The sequence below is a fragment of the Sebastes fasciatus genome, chromosome 18 (genome assembly GCF_043250625.1).
Source record: "Sebastes fasciatus isolate fSebFas1 chromosome 18, fSebFas1.pri, whole genome shotgun sequence".
NCBI lineage: Eukaryota > Metazoa > Chordata > Actinopteri > Perciformes > Sebastidae > Sebastes > Sebastes fasciatus.
The window spans coordinates 14,749,301-14,765,129 of record NC_133812.1 but is presented as its reverse complement, the minus strand read 5'-3'; the positions used below and the strand labels follow the sequence as shown (position 1 = coordinate 14,765,129).

Genomic DNA, 15,829 nt, shown 5'->3' with positions numbered 1-15,829 from the left:
AAGCGTTGGTACCAGCCATGTCATACTAGATGGTTGTGAAGGAGGTTAAATAACGCTCAAAACTTCTGCTAAATTTTGGTGAGGAAAAACTGTCATGGCCATTTTCAAAGGGGTCCCTTGACCTCTGACCTCAAGATATGTGAATGAAAATGGGTTCTATGGGTACCCACGAATCTCCCCTTTACAGACATGCCAACTTTATGGTAATCACATGCAGTTTTGGGCAAGTCATAGTCAAGTCAGCACACTGACACACTGACAGCTGTTGTTGCCTGTTGGGCTGCAGTTTGCCATGTAATGATTTGAGCATGTTTTTTATGCTAAATGCAGTACCTGTGAGGGTTTCTGGACAATATTTGTCATTGTTTTATGTTGTTAATTGTTTTCCAATAATAAATATATACATACATTTGCATAAAGCAAGCATATTTGCTCACTCACATGTTGATAGGAGTATTAAATATTTTACAAATCTCCCTTTAAGGTACATTTTGAACAGATACAAAATGTGCGATTAATTTGCGATAAATAAGATTGTTTTCTGGTAATTCAGTAAATAAATAGTCCATATGAAATAACCACACCGTAAAGCATATTTTTGTATACTCCTGTGTGAATTAAATACTTGACAATTTGTTTCTCATTTTAAGAACTGGAGTGCAAATTGAAGATAAGTTTTAAGTGAAATTAAAGAGAAAAATAAATAAATACAGGCCTAGCCCATATCACGATAAAAGAAAAATATACGATAGACATTTTATATCGTTTTGATGATATATATATATATATATATATATCGTCATATTGCCCAGCCATAGCTGTTTATATGTGTTTGTTAGGGCAGCTACTGTATGTCACTGTGTGTTTATTGATACCATAGGAGGACAGTCCATAGGCCTGTCCTGTCTGGGCGTAAGCAGTGTAGACGGTCGACTGCTGCATGCTGCTGAACTGGGGTTGCCCGGCGTATGTCGGCATGGGAGGGGCTGCCGGTGTGGAGAGGATGTGAGGGTAGGGCCTGGGAGAGGAGAGGAGAGGAGATGACAGGCGATGGCAGGATAGGACGATAAGGATTAAGCGTAGGAGACGATATGCTGATAAGAATTCTTAGAAAGCAGCCTCTGTTGTGTAAAAAGCCAGACTTACTTTGATGGGTAGAGCGGAGGGGAGTACTGGTGGGCTGAACGAGGGCTGTACCCGCTGCTGGTGATTACTAAAAACAGCACAGTAATCAAAAACAACAAGGCAAACACAAGTTTACGGATGGTGTCAGCTCAAATCTTCTGTTTCCTTTCACATTGAACAAAACCACTCCTGAACTGCACAATTCAAGGCCTCGGGCTCGTTTGAGTTCCAGTAAACATAATTTGAAGCATTTTCAATGGAGAGGAGCCAAGTTCTCCCCCTTTAGAGAGCAAAGCAAGTCCACGAAAACCCCTTACAGCGGGCCTCATGGTAAAACACAATGTCTGTTTGTGGTCATTGAGATGTCAGAGCTCAATACTGACAAACACCCCGCTGCGTCTAAACCCTCACGGTGCGTTGCTTAATGGTTTTGCGTCTCAGTGTGTGTGTGAAGGAGCACGGGGTCGTGTGCGAGTCTAAAAAAAAAAAAAGAAGACAAGTGTAAAAATGTCCCTCGCTCTCTCTCATCCCCCTGCCAGCCTTTGATGACGCAATCCAAGGACAGGCAATACTTCACGGGATTAAAGCTTTCAGCGGGCCCACCGCGGAGCTGAAATGGATGATGGTGTTTGTGTGTGGCTGAGAAAACAGAGTGATACAGAGCTGACTAGTACGGAGAGACGTGTGAATTATTTTTTTCCTCTAGATGAGGAAATGAGCGTATTTCTGTGTGTATGTTACCTGAGCCTGCGTATGTGTCCAGTGCTGTGTCGCCTGTCGTGGTGACTGTATCGCTGTTGTTCATAGGCTCTGTTTTCACTTAAGGAAGACGGAAAAGATCGGTGTTAGGGGAGGCCAGTAAAGAAGTACCATCACTCACACACACACACACACACAAAAAACTACCATGCAGTTCCAAGTATGGGAGCAAATGCCGTGTGCAGGGTTCCCACTATAATTGATGTGAACAGCTTTTAAATTACTTTTTAATGACCAAGTCAAAACACCACCATGACCTAAAACTTTAACTCCTCCTTGGTTATTTGAATGTCTTTCTTTTTTGTGTGGTAATGATTCAATTTTAAAAATGTAATCATGCACGGTGACCCCCCTGATATTAACTTATTTCCCCAGCAAATTAAAGCAAATCAAATTCCCCAGCTTTTCATAAATGTGTTGACTGGTGGGAACCCTGAAACTATTTATATAACGACTCCACACACACTGTGATAAATCCAATGGGATCCAAAGAGCAGGGAACACTGCACAGCAAAAGAAAAAAATCACTGCAATTCTGGCACAAAAAAAAACAAAAAAACACATCAGATCTAGGACCAGCCTGAACCATTCCTTTTGCATTTAAGTTAATATACGCTCTGGCCTTGGATTCACACACATGCACCTCTGTACCATAGTCCTTGGAGCCCGGGGCGGGGGGCGGGCTGCTGCAGCCCAACAGCCAATCAGCCGTGTTTAGAACTGTCATGTTTTCACCTAAAGGGGTGCAAGGTGGGAAGGTGGTGGTGAGGATACGACGCATTGAGAACCAGATGCCAGTCTCAGTTACTGTATGGGGACATGGTGTTGTTTATCTTCAAAAGTAGACATTTGTATTGTAAAAAGGTATTTTTTAAAGAAATTGTTTGACATTTGCTTTCTTGCCAGGAGTTATACGAGAATGTCAGTACCACTCTCATGTCTGTACTGTAGGCTAAATATGAAGCTAGAGCCTTAAATTGTTAGCTTAGCTCAGCATAAAAAATTAACGCAGAGGGACACAGTCTTTCTCTACCCAAATGTAAAGCATCTGCCTACTAGCAAGTCCAAAATTCCATACTAAATTTCTTTAGTACGCTAAAACAGTATGTGAAATTTTTTTGTACGTCAGAAACCTTAGTATAAAAACCAATAGTACGTGAATTGCATACTATTTACGGGGAAACGTTATAGTATGCAATGCTAGACACTACAGCAGCACAAATATCCCACAATACAATGCGGTAGTGACGACGACATTCATAACGGACGTTGACGGACAGCTCTGTAACATCAATAGCGCTTCAATGTACGTGTAAGTATAACATTTCACTTTGCTAGGCATAATAGCCTATATGTTTTTATATTAGTTCAGACTTTGATTCTCACAAGTCGTTTTGGTCACATGAGGTTGGCACGGGTTACCATGGTTACACATCTCCAACTGGCAGGGAGGCTCTCAGGAAGTGACGACGTAAATTACTGCTCGGTGCATCCAAAAAGGTACATACTACTGTTTATTCACACAAAGTATGGATAACGATAGTACACATATTATGTATGTAGTAGTGTGCAATTTCGGACGCAGTCTACATGAAGTCACTATGTCTGCCCAAGAAAAAAACACAACTTGTTGATTTTACACTTTGGTTTTCGCACAGATTAAACAAACAAGATAAAGCGTGTTAGTTAGTGAGCTTAGAGGTGCTGGTAGGCTGCTGTTTCCCCCTGTTTCCAGTCTTTATGCTGAGCTAAGCTAACCATCTCCTGGCTGTAGCTTCACATTTAAACCTGCAATAACTGATTTTTTTGGCCACTTGGGGGCAGCAGAAACAAGCTGTAAACACAACATTGACATATTGTTACCTTATAAAGTTAAAATGGCAAAGTTTCTCAGCAAACAGCTGCCTATTTACACATTCAGCGGAGACGAGCAACATTTCCCATGGAGTGACAAAGTTCACTCTCCTTTAAAGTAAGTTTAGCTCTGTTCTCCACCGACTTCTGAAGGAAATATCTGGCTTATAAGATGCTAAATGCTCCACTATGTTCACCAGCTAATCGCTAACTTTGTCTGTCTGCCATTTGGTGCTGGGCAGGTAGCGTAGAGTGTTTTTTTTAGAGCTGCTCAGGATGGAAACTATGCTGATGAGAGTGAAGCAAAACAGTAAATTTGTGGGCTGTAAAACCAAAACAATGAGCTGAAGGCACTGAAATGCTCCGTACATACAGGTCAGGGGAAACTGCAGAGTTGGATGATAATTATCTGTGGGTTAGTCACTACGGGCGTCACTTTTCACATACAAGTAGTCATGTGATGTGTCGTAAATATAAAAATATTGATTATAGCCGCTTTAACACAGCAATAAAGCGCATTTTCCCAAACTATTCTCAAAAGAGAAGCACACCTGTTAACCACCTTAACATCCACCATGCTGTTTTATGAAGTTACTTTTCTCTCTGAACATGATTAAAACTCATCATCGGTGACCATCTGAGAATTTAATTCTGGACAACTTAATCCCCTCGGGGAGCAATTCAGCCCATCGGACAAGCCCTGATGAAGACAAATGAGTTGCTATGGAGATGGCCCACGGGCCCGAGCTCTGTCTGATGTCAGGTGAGGGGAATGTTGGGTATGTAGTTTGTTTTGGCTGTGAGCGTGTAGTCCCGGCTCTGTCTGCTCAAACCATTAAGTGTGAGCTCATCAAAAATGATTTAACGTGCTCTAATATGGTCCGAATGCACTAAATTAAGTCCGCTCTGGGCACGGCTATTTCTGTGACTGTGTGTGTGTTGACACATCAAGTTGACTAAAAATGCACTATCTCACTTTTTCCATTACATTAGTTTCCATCGCCTGTTAAATTCAGCAATAGATCAAAGGATCGCCCTCAACAAAAGCACTTATATCCAGTGCGTTTACATCAAACTGCCTTGTCAAAAACATATTGCAGAGGACAGACACTGAGAGAGGAGGAGATCAAGGGTGACATGTAGAAAAAGATGAGAAAAAGGAAAGAGAAACAGACAGAAGAAAAAGAAAAAGAAGACAGAGATGAGAGCGTTCGCTGGTGTTGACATCTAAGAGAGCTGTGATGCTTTAATGCTCTCGTAGAGTGAATAGTTTCCAGGGGGATTTTGGGCTTGAACACACACACAAACACACATACACACTCACACACTTTGCTAAGCGGTTAGCGGAGGAGAGCAGAAGTGCTTCACCGTGTGTTTACACACATTCTCCAGTGGTTTACTCAAGTCCTCCTCATGCCAGCACAAGCTGTGTGTGTGTGTATGCGTGTGTTTGCATGTGTTTCCGTCTCTATAAATTCCTCTAAAAGTACTTATCTCTGCATGTTGAAAATCTTCCTGACTGATGATTTTGCAATAGATTTCATTACCTCACATTACACTCATCATTTCTTTTGCCGAAAGTGATTTACAATATGCACTTCCAAACTCTGCTGGAGCAGGAGCTAGAATCATAAAAAACTGGAAGTGCATCTCTCCCGGAAAAAAACAATGAACAGCATGTAGGCTACAGTAGAGGTGCTTACTCTTTGTATACTTTCTTATTTTGTTTAAAAAATGAGATTGTCTCCGATGTCCTGACTTCTAAGACATCACTCACTCTTTTACTGGTCTTCATTTCAGGTGAAAACAGATTGATCTACATAGCACTCAATTGAATAATTCGATATTTAAGGAAATTTACTTATTTGCTCTCTTGCCGAGAGTAAGATGAGAAGATCGATGCCACTCTCATGTTTGTAGGGTAAATATAAAGCTACAGCCTAACAGCACCTTTTAAAGCTCACTAAATATGTAAATATGTTATCTCTTTGTTTCATCCGTACAAATAAAAAGTGTAAACAGTATTTCTATTACCTTTGGACAGAGCCAAGCTAGCTGTTTTCCACTACTTCCAGTCCAATCAGCTTCTGGCTAGAGCTTCATATAATATTATACAGACATGAAGATGGTATCAATCTTCTCATCTAACTCTTGGCAATATGTGTAGATGCACCCAATTCGATTGTTATCATGCCATTAAATAGGCGTTGTCGGTCGCCATAATCACCATAGATATGGGTCAGTAGGGGCCTACTACACTTGAAACTTAAAAGCAACACAAACAAAACGGCTTCTTTAGGTTTAGGCAACTAAAACACTTAGTTAGGTTTAGGCAACAAAACTACAACTTCATTAGGTTTAGGCAACAAAAACACTTTAGGTTAAGGCAAGTAAAATCTAACTTCTTTAGGTTTAGGCAACTAAAACACTTAGGTTTAGAGAACAAAACTACAACTTATTATGGTTTAGAGAACAAAACTACAACTTCTTTAGGTTTAGACAATGAAAGCATTTAGGTTTAGGCAACTTAACTACAAATTCTTTAGGTTTAGGCAACAAAACTACAACTTCTTCAGGTTTAGGCAACAAAACAACAACTTCTTTCGGTTAGGCAACAAAACACTTGGTTAAGCCCTGGTTTTTGTGTCCCATCTATCGCCCCCGGCTTCCACCACATGGACTTTCCTGTTGTCTACTACAGCACCTGACTTCCGCTTCTGTTACGGTCATAATTACTACGGTCGCTGTCGTGTTCTTTTATACCAACTTTCGGTGATCAACCATGTGAATAGATGATAAAACCTACTATCGGGTGTAGTAGGCCCCTACTGACCCACATCTATGGGGCTTATAGTGACTGATAACGCCTATTTAAGTGTCATCAGCACATTTTGTCTTCATGACAAAAAAAAACAACATAAATAAAGGTGAAAACTGTAGCTAAAATCCTACCATAAACACCACAACTGCCCATTCATTACTGCAACACCAAACACATTCTGCCTTCTCACCTCCTGTTCCATTGGTGGTGATGGAGGGGCTGCCAAGGTTGTTCTTGTCCAGCTTGGAGCCCGTCGAATCTCCACCTCCCACGCGGTTATGAGGACTGGCTAGGTCCTGCATTTCCATAGACCTACAGGGAGGGAGGTAGGAGGAGGAGGAGGGGAGAAAATAAAGATGAACTGCGATTTTTGAATGAATAACAGATCAACAGCAATATGCTCTCACAGCTGGGAATCTCCCACCTCTATATATTACGTTGAGATCTCGCTGAACACATTCAATGACATATCCACACAGGAACCACACACACACACACACACACACACAAGTCATAAACTCCATGCTTCTCCGTACCAGTTAGCTTACATGAGCATGTGTTCAGAGGCGCTAGACATTGTCTGCGGGCCTGCTGGCTCTTTTATGGAGTGTGTGTATGTGTGTGTGTGTGTGCACTTCTGGGCTCCAATACAAACCCACAGCCTGCCAGCATGCTTTAGTTTTACAATGTGTTCCACATGCATGACTGGAACCAGCACACAAGGTGGTAATGGTAAAGTGAGAGTGTGTGTGTGGAGTAAGTGGAAGTAAATAGAGACATGAAGATGCGCATTTATGGTTGAGTAGTAGTCCGCCTTTCATATATCAGTGTTTATTTGGATCCCGATTAGTTGTTACCACGGCAACAACCACTCACCCCGGGGTTCATAACCCCCGAGTGAGAGGTGTAAGTGTTTTTTAATAAACTTTCATGCATGGACAGTGTAAGAAAAGCAACATTAAACACTCACTCATGACTCTTCATCACTGTTGCCACAAACCCACATTTTGACATGTCCTTTGGTGGCGGACATAGTTTAATGTTGAGTCAGTGTGTGTTTGGACAGTACCTCATGTGTGTGTGTGTGTGTGTGTGTGTGTGTGTGTGTGAGCCCGCAGGTTGGTCACACTTGTGCGAGACATCAAAGCGAGAAATGACAGAGATGGAGGGAGAATTAAACAAATGCGGGATGCCGTTCTACCGCTCTGTGTGTACGTGTGTGTGTGTGTGTGTGTGTGTGTGTGTGTGTGTGTGTGTGCTAAAAGAGAGCATCTGTGTCGCGGTCTGGAAGCCGGCCATCTCAATGCTATGAGCAGATAGCATCGCCACACATGACTGCAACCCACAGTCAGACTGACAGGTATAAACATATAGCTTTCAGCAGAAGAGAGAGACGCAGCTAAAGGGCGCAAAAGAGAAACCGTACGAAAGATAAACACTAAATCAGCTCTCTATTCTATTTACAGCTAAACACTCGTTCTGCTCTAGTACATTTTGATCCAAAAACACTGATCACTGTTTTAACATCAACAGCGTGGATGAGATATTGAGCCAAGTCCTAACTTCAAACTAAAGCCTAAAATTATCTCTGGCAATAACAGTTAAGAACTTTCACAGTTTATGGTGCTTTTTTTCCAGTTTTTTTCTCTCTCTCTCTCTCTCTCTCTCTCTCTCTCTCTCTCTCTCTTGTGTGCTTCAACACTCTTCATCCATCCTTTTCTTTTGTCTCTCAACAGCAGGAAATGATTCTGTCTCCCCTCCTTGTCCTTTTTTTTTTTTCTTCCCTCTCTGTTTCGCTCCTCTCGGGAGGCGATGGCAGGAGTTGGTGTTTCATAAACTCTTTTCTGGTTTTCGCATTATGTCTGGTCAATGAAAAAAATATGCACTGCACAGTGTATGGTGTACTGTGTGAAATAAATAGTTTAACGCGAGCAAGCAACGATTATATATACTATTGATTTATCTGCTATTATTATTATTATTACTATATTATTATTATCATCATTCTTTACTGCATGAAATGTAAAAAAGAAAAGACACCAATCGCAACTTCCCAGAGCCTGAGGTAACGACTTTAAAGTAAACATCTTGTTTTCTCCGACCAAAAGCTAAAAACGCAAAGATATTCAGTTGACAATGATATATGACAAAGAAAAGCAGAAAATCCTCTCATTTGAGAAGCTGGAACTAGTGCTGCACAATTAAATGAATATTAATCACGATTTTGGCTTCTCACAATGAAATGAACATGATAAACTGTGATATTGACCTTTTAAAGTGCGGGCTCTGCTGGAAAACTCTGCTGCATATCCAATAAAATCAATTCCTAAACTAACAGCCAGCCACCAGGAGGCGATCAAGTTTTTTTTTCACTTCACTAAAAGGGAGCTGTACATGCGGGTGGTGCGCGCCATACAGCGAAAGCCTGTGAAAAACTTTCCTAAATGTTGCGGCTGCATCCCGGAGTAGAAGAATAATATACATTACTCGTTTTGCCCCTCTGCTCTCTGTTATACAACAGAAAGCAAAATGCAGTGAATTCAGGTACGTTCAGAACTTTATTTTAAGTCTTGTTGATGCAAAGATTTGTACGTTAGCAGGAACGTAGCACAAGATGGAAATGAAAGCAGTGCTCTGCTCATAATGTGAAAGTGGAATAAAAATATGTCGATCCTAAGATCAATGAATAATCGTGATACATAATCGTGATCTCAATATTGATCAAAATATCACATTTTGGCCATAATTGTGCAGCCCGGTTATCCCCCGATTATCAAAATAGCTGCTGATTATTTTTCTGTTGCTTGATTAATCGACTAACAGCTCTAAATAAATGGCCGTGTGTACAGCATGCTTCGATTGGATAAGTACATCTTTTCCTCGGTGTGACTGTGTGTGTGTGTGTGTCAGACACTGAGGTCTCGGGAAAGTGTTGGTGACCTCATCACAGCTCGCAACTGCAGTGAAACCTCACCTCTCTGCACCAGGACCAGAGAACCAAAACACACACACACACACATAGAGGTCTGAAAAACCTAATGTTGTTTGTCATATTATACAGACGGACACATGTGAGCGTACCTGGCGTCTGAAGGGTCTGGAACATGAGATTCACTGTGTGATTTTTTCACCTGCAGAGAAACCAGAGCAGAGGAAACACACACGTTACGTTAGTGTTTAGTGTGTCATAAACCAGCCTCATAAAGCAGTGTTTATGAATCAGACAAATTATATTAGCATCACAAACTGTTGTGATAATCAACAATATTGATTCCCACTCTGAGCACGTCTAAGAAACTGACAAAAAATTTAAACAAAATGCATTGACTTCATATTTTCAGATTCTTTAAATGTTACTTAAATCATAATAAATCAAACTCCACCGTGACAGAAGTGCTAACTGGCGTCTAAGTGACAGATATTAACTTTCCCTTGTTCACCCGTGACCCCGCTCCATCCGGAGCTCAAGGCCCCTTCCTCAACCCTTAAAGAGTTGAAAGGTCACGGCGGGGTCATGTTAGGTCACAGGGCTCACTCTTCACCCTTAAACGTGTCGGCGTAGACACTAAATCGAGCCTCGGATCGAGACATTTGGTCGTGTCAATCACTGCGTGCTGGAACTTTTCCTTCATCATTGAAAAAAAAAAAAAAGAATTAAGAAAACACACTTCAGCTTCAACGCCTTTCCACCGCAGCGTACGCTCACACACAGGCTGGTTTCATGTGCGTCGCCATGTGTGAGGGTATGCGGCGCGAGACGGCCGGCCAGCGGTTCTCTATTAAAATTCCTCTCTCTTATTTGGAACAGGAACTAATTAGAACAGTAAATGCAGGGCGGAGCGAGGGCCAATGTGTACCAGCTGCCCTATAATCACTGTGTCAACACACTGTCGAGGTGTAGGGCACGCGCGAGATGCCAAACACACACACACCTGCACATGGAAATGCAAACGCACACACACACGTGGTCAAATTCACCCAGGCAGCATATATTCAAGTCATTTGCACATTATCGCAATCACAGGTAAGTATACAGAGAAAGTGCTTGGCCAAGCAGACACCAAACTCAAGGTATTTGGAAACTAGGACGTGTGTGTGTAGGTGTGTGTGTGTATTTTGTGTGTGTGTTGTGGTGTTATGGTTCTGATTAGAGGATCCTGCGGAGAGCGAATAAGAAGCAGCACTTAGCTGTTTAAGACAGGGTTCAAAGGTTAGCCGGTGCCCTCGTATGGATCACTTTACACACACACACACACACACACGCAAGCCACTTTCATGTCACGTTTCATGCTTTACTGAAATTTAACAAGGCTGTCAGTCACGACATCAACAGCGTGGCCGTGAGAAACTGCAATCCACATGTAACGCACACGCAGGGCTACATACAAACGAGGGAGAGCACGCAACCCGCATGTGCGCGCACACACACAAGTAGGGAAACACACAACCCTGGCTGTTTCTGTCTCAACACGATCTGTGAAAACACAAGCACACGAGGGCTTTGATCCCGAAAAGCTTTTATCGTTGTGCTTCATCCGCTGCACACTTTCTCTCAGTCCCGACCTCTCTCACATCTCTCACTGCTTTTATCTTCGTCTATCGGAAATACTCCATATTTAATACAATTCCATACATGCATTTTGTTTCTTTATCATATCTTTTTAACACATGAAAACAATCTGAAACATTTATTTTTATCTGCTTAGTCCTAAAACGTTTTTTCCACTTGTTTTAAATGTCATTATTAGACATATCCAGCACACAAAATGTTTACGATCCAATCGAGACCCATTAAAACTACCCTATTGATGAAATATAATAATGAAGCTACAAAAACCTTCGAGCTCACTAACTCCTGCGTTTCAATATTCTGCGTCATTCTCGCTCTTTCCATATCTTGCAGTAAAACACGCCCAATTTCATCTCTAATAACAAAACGAAGGGCCTCTAAGTGAACCGTTAGGTGGCCACAATGCCTGAAGGACCCATTTGTGTCATCTGAGCCATTTAAATAGGTGACCTTTGACCTGGTTGGCCGGGTGACCGGTCTGGAACACAACCTGCCCGGTCCGGGTACTCCCTGAGGGACGAATACAGGTACCCCAGGTAATTAGCACTAATAACAATGATTTATTTAAGGGAATTACACACGGCTATGTTTGTGATATTAATCATCTAATGGCCGGAATGATAATGTGAGGCCTAATTTAATCCTTAAGGGCAGTAATAAGAAACAGTAGGTAGGCGTGAGTCAGAAATAAGCAGAAGTAGTCCAAGTTCTGGTTCTAAATGTGTTGCCTTGTTTTGTTCTTTTAATCCTCCCCGCTGTGTTTTGCTTTTAACAAGCTCATTTAAGACTCAACATAAAAGGTGCATCGACAAAGTGTGTTGCTGTTCCTGGCGAACTGCGAAACACTTTGCAAGAAGAGAAAAGAGGGTAGAGAGGGAGAAAGAAGGAAGAATAGCGCTATGTGTTTCTGGTAATAACCCAACCCATCTGCAATGGGTCATCTGATACCATGCATAGAGCTGCACACACACAGACATACACACACACACACACACACAAATGGTATATGAAGGCTTTAAGAAAATCTGTTTTACGATTTTTACGCTTGTGCGGAAGGACATTAAGATTCCTAACCAACTTTAAAAAAATTAAAAAAAATTCTTTGCTATAAATGCACTAATTCGACTTTTTTTTAATGCCAAAATTTCATTTAAATTAAATTAATTTTTACGAGGGAGATTTTTATTAGATAAATTCAAGAGCAGAGCCGTAATCCTACATCAAACCAAAAACTTTGCACAATTAAATAAGCAGATATTTAATAATAATAACAAAAGTATTTACATATAATAAAAGCCTGAAAAAATAAAATTAGATCCATACATTTTACATAAAGTGTTTTGATGTATACTTTGTATATTTAAAGAGTAAACTTAAACTTGGAATGGTACCCTGAAAACAATTACTGTGCTGTCATCATAACCTATTAACCTTGTTCCCGGATGCTCTGAATATTGCACGCATTCTGCCAAATTAAATATTTTTACATTATTAAATCGCAATTTTCATTTTTCCTTTACACACAGCAGCGTTTATTCACTCAGAAGGGTGTCTAGCAAAATAGAAATATTCTAACATGACAGAAAAACACTACAAATTGAGCACAGAGTCAGAGATGTATTCTTACCTCAGGGTGTAATCAGGTCAGTTAGCAGTCCTATACTTCCACAAAGCATTACAGAGCTGTACGATCCACTGGCTTCCCCTTAGACACAGCAAGTTTGCTGGTCTGACACACACACACACACACACACACTCCTCCAAACACACTTCAGCTCGTCTCTATCTACCTGTCTCTCACTTTGTACTCCAGGTGTCACGTTTTTCTTGTTTTTGCTCTATAGGAGAAAATGCACTCTTCTTTCTTTCTTTCTCTCTTTCACTCAGCGGTTGGAGGAAAGACACAAATTAGGCTTTGTCTCCTGAGGTCAATCCATGCACAGCTCCTGTCTTCCTCGACTCTAGTAATGGGGAACATTTCACTCGTCCTGTTTCTCTCCTCCTCTGCCTCCTCCCCCTCTTTTTCTCTTCTCCTCCTCCCCCTCCTCCTCCTCTCTCTCTCTCTCTTTGCTGTCACTCACTACAGACTCACTCGAGCTTACATTTAAAGCCAAAGAACTTCTTGAGATATTCTTTGGACACGAATAAAACCGAATTCCACATTGTAACTGGCCCGTGTATAAAAATATAACAAATAAGTCGGAGCCCCTGAAATTAAAAACATCCGCGTGCATGACTCAAACCCTGCTGCTCTAGCGTGATTACTTCCACAAAGCTAAGGCGATAAATGGAGACGAGGTGTGGATGTGATCTCAATGTCTTGCTGTGCAGTAGAAAGTACAGGCCAGACCATAAACTTCACACCATGCATTTAACCCCCCCTCCACTCCTTCCACACGCCCTCCCCCATGTCACCCACAACACACACAGACTCACATGTACACCTGAGCACACGGACGCACACATTCAATCTGTGTTAATTGGAACCACACGGGCTGCACGTGTGCGTCGTATGTGGAGGGTAGCTGAGTTGGAGGGATTGGTGGTGGCGGTGCGGGGGCAGTATCAACTAGGTGGATTCCCAGCTGCCTCGGTCTGAAGATGGCACTCTTTCACTGTGGTCGTCAAGGTGTTGTCAGGGGAGGCACACGCCCAAACACACACACGTACACACACTTAAACCAGTGTCGATGTCTTGACCCTTCTCATTCTAAATGCCATAACAGTAAACTTCACCACACTGATACAAATTTAAAGGGTCCTTCTTACCTTTAATGGTATCTAGTCAAGTGGATATTTCAGGTTTATTTGTCCAGGTTTTGAGATTTCTGTCTCCAACTTACAGAAACTCAGTTAAAGTTTTCAATGGAACTACTTTCTACCTATGAAAACTGTCGACTGTGTGATAGTACATCAGATTACAATTTGTGAGGCTACTAGGCGAACAGTAACCTGACAGAATGTATTTTGTACAGAAGGGATTAGTGAGCATCAATGTTAGATTTTCACAAAGTTTGTCGTTAAATTCCGATGATTTTGGTTTATCATACTGCTTTTAAGCACCACTCTGGTTTTCAACTTGGTCGTCTTTGTGCTGTTAAATGGCTGTGGCAATGTCACTGAGTTGTACTGATTTACGGTGGTGCAGGAATCAAGGCCTAAGGAAAGGAGGCTGGGTCACAGGCGGACTCGGGTCTTGGGGTATGGGGTATAACGCATGCGCAGTGTAACTGAAGCTGCGGTCGTGCGTTGCGATTGGCTCTATTTCGGCGAGTGCAGGAGAGATTTTACTGCGCATGTGTTATACCCCCAAGGATATGACGCATGACCCAGCCTCCTTTTCATAGGCCTTGGCAGGAATGAGTCCTAAAACCCGGAAATTTGCATTTTAGCTCTTCCGGTTCCCTCGTCTTGAAGTCAATGGGTTTTGAGTTAGATGCCTGTAAAAAGGTCTGTGGTTGTGAATTTTGAGACTTTTACGTGTTTTTAAAAAGGTGGTTGCTAACAAGTGGCTAAATGAGACTACAAAACGTCATCACGATTAACACCAGTCCGCCTTTAGCTTAGTGGTGGTGACTTGAAGTCATACGACCGTGGTGTGGTTGGATTAAAGCCTAACGTTAGCTTTTTACATGATTGCATTCACACTTCAAAAATCATAAAAGTGGTGTTCATTTGTGAAGATTATTTTGCTGAACAAACTGTGTAAGTATCATAAACGTTTGTTTGCCACAGGGCATATTTTCTGCAATAATCCAAAACCAAATGGAAAAATCCCATTGGCTTTTTGTCGAGACACCCAGGGCGATGCTAACTTCTTGGTTGACCTACAAAAATACGCCATCCCTCCAGCACTTCATTGTGTCAATCAGACCAAAAGTCACTTATGTATAGCATGCGTAAAGGAAAATAGCAAAGCAAACATCTAATATGTACAGTATGTATTTCCTTTTCACGTTAGTATGGCATCTTAAAATACACTCAATATATCATAATGTGTTTATGAATGTTAATAAAATGAATATGGGGGTAGTATTGGGTATAAGGGCCAATATCTAAACACTCAACTGGCAAATAAAACCAGAAAAAGATACCATTATAATTAGGTAAGATTATTTGAATGTGGGTGCAGTGACCGTTTAACAACATCGAGACCAGTTTGAATGTTACTGTACATCTACAAGGCAGAAAACAGCTGAGACGGGTGTGCAGTATGTATGCACACAGGCCGAGAGACCAATTTGGAACAGGGCCACTGTCTCCAACTGTGCACCCGCCACCTTTAGCTCCGTCACCATGGTGACAGCATGCGGCCCTGTCCCACAGCATTTATCCCCCCCCCCCAACCCCAATAAACACCCTGATTGATAGACTGTCTGTGGATCTATGTGCATACATCAGTGCGAACGTCTGCTGAAAGTGTGTTGTACGTGCATGCCGACGTGCACTTGTGTGCGGGACGTTTGAGAGCGCATGTGGAGGACTAGCTGTCAGAACAGATTAGGGTGTTGCCGAAGCGCTTGACAACTCAAGCACTTTATTATTAGCCAGGCAGGACCCCCATCAGGAGGGGGTCGTCCAAAAACATCCCCGATGAAATATTTTCACAGCAAGAGGAGAAGGGAGCAGGGGAGGTGTCCCAAAACACGCCTGATGAAATACAAAAAAAAAAGGAATGACAGAAAAAACAAAACAAACAG

General features: G+C 41.8%; 1 protein-coding gene across 7 annotated transcripts in view; it reads right to left on the bottom strand.

Moving 5' to 3' along the window:
• eya4 (EYA transcriptional coactivator and phosphatase 4) overlaps window positions 1–15,829 on the bottom strand; it is a 53,304-nt gene that overhangs the window by 16,894 nt on the left and 20,581 nt on the right. For 2 of the 7 annotated variants that reach the window (XM_074614882.1, XM_074614883.1), the window contains exons 3-8: window positions 9,641–9,690; window positions 6,750–6,871; window positions 2,536–2,619; window positions 1,867–1,944; window positions 1,147–1,213; window positions 876–1,018 (exon numbers count right to left, since the gene is read on the bottom strand). In XM_074614882.1, coding sequence (XP_074470983.1) covers window positions 876–1,018; window positions 1,147–1,213; window positions 1,867–1,944; window positions 2,536–2,619; window positions 6,750–6,871; window positions 9,641–9,690 — 544 coding nt within the window. Of the gene's footprint in view, window positions 1–875; window positions 1,019–1,146; window positions 1,214–1,866; window positions 1,945–2,535; window positions 2,620–6,749; window positions 6,872–9,640; window positions 9,691–12,756; window positions 13,121–15,829 lie in introns of those variants that run through there. The other 5 variants (XM_074614884.1, XM_074614885.1, XM_074614887.1 and 2 more) reach the window with 3 other exon arrangements.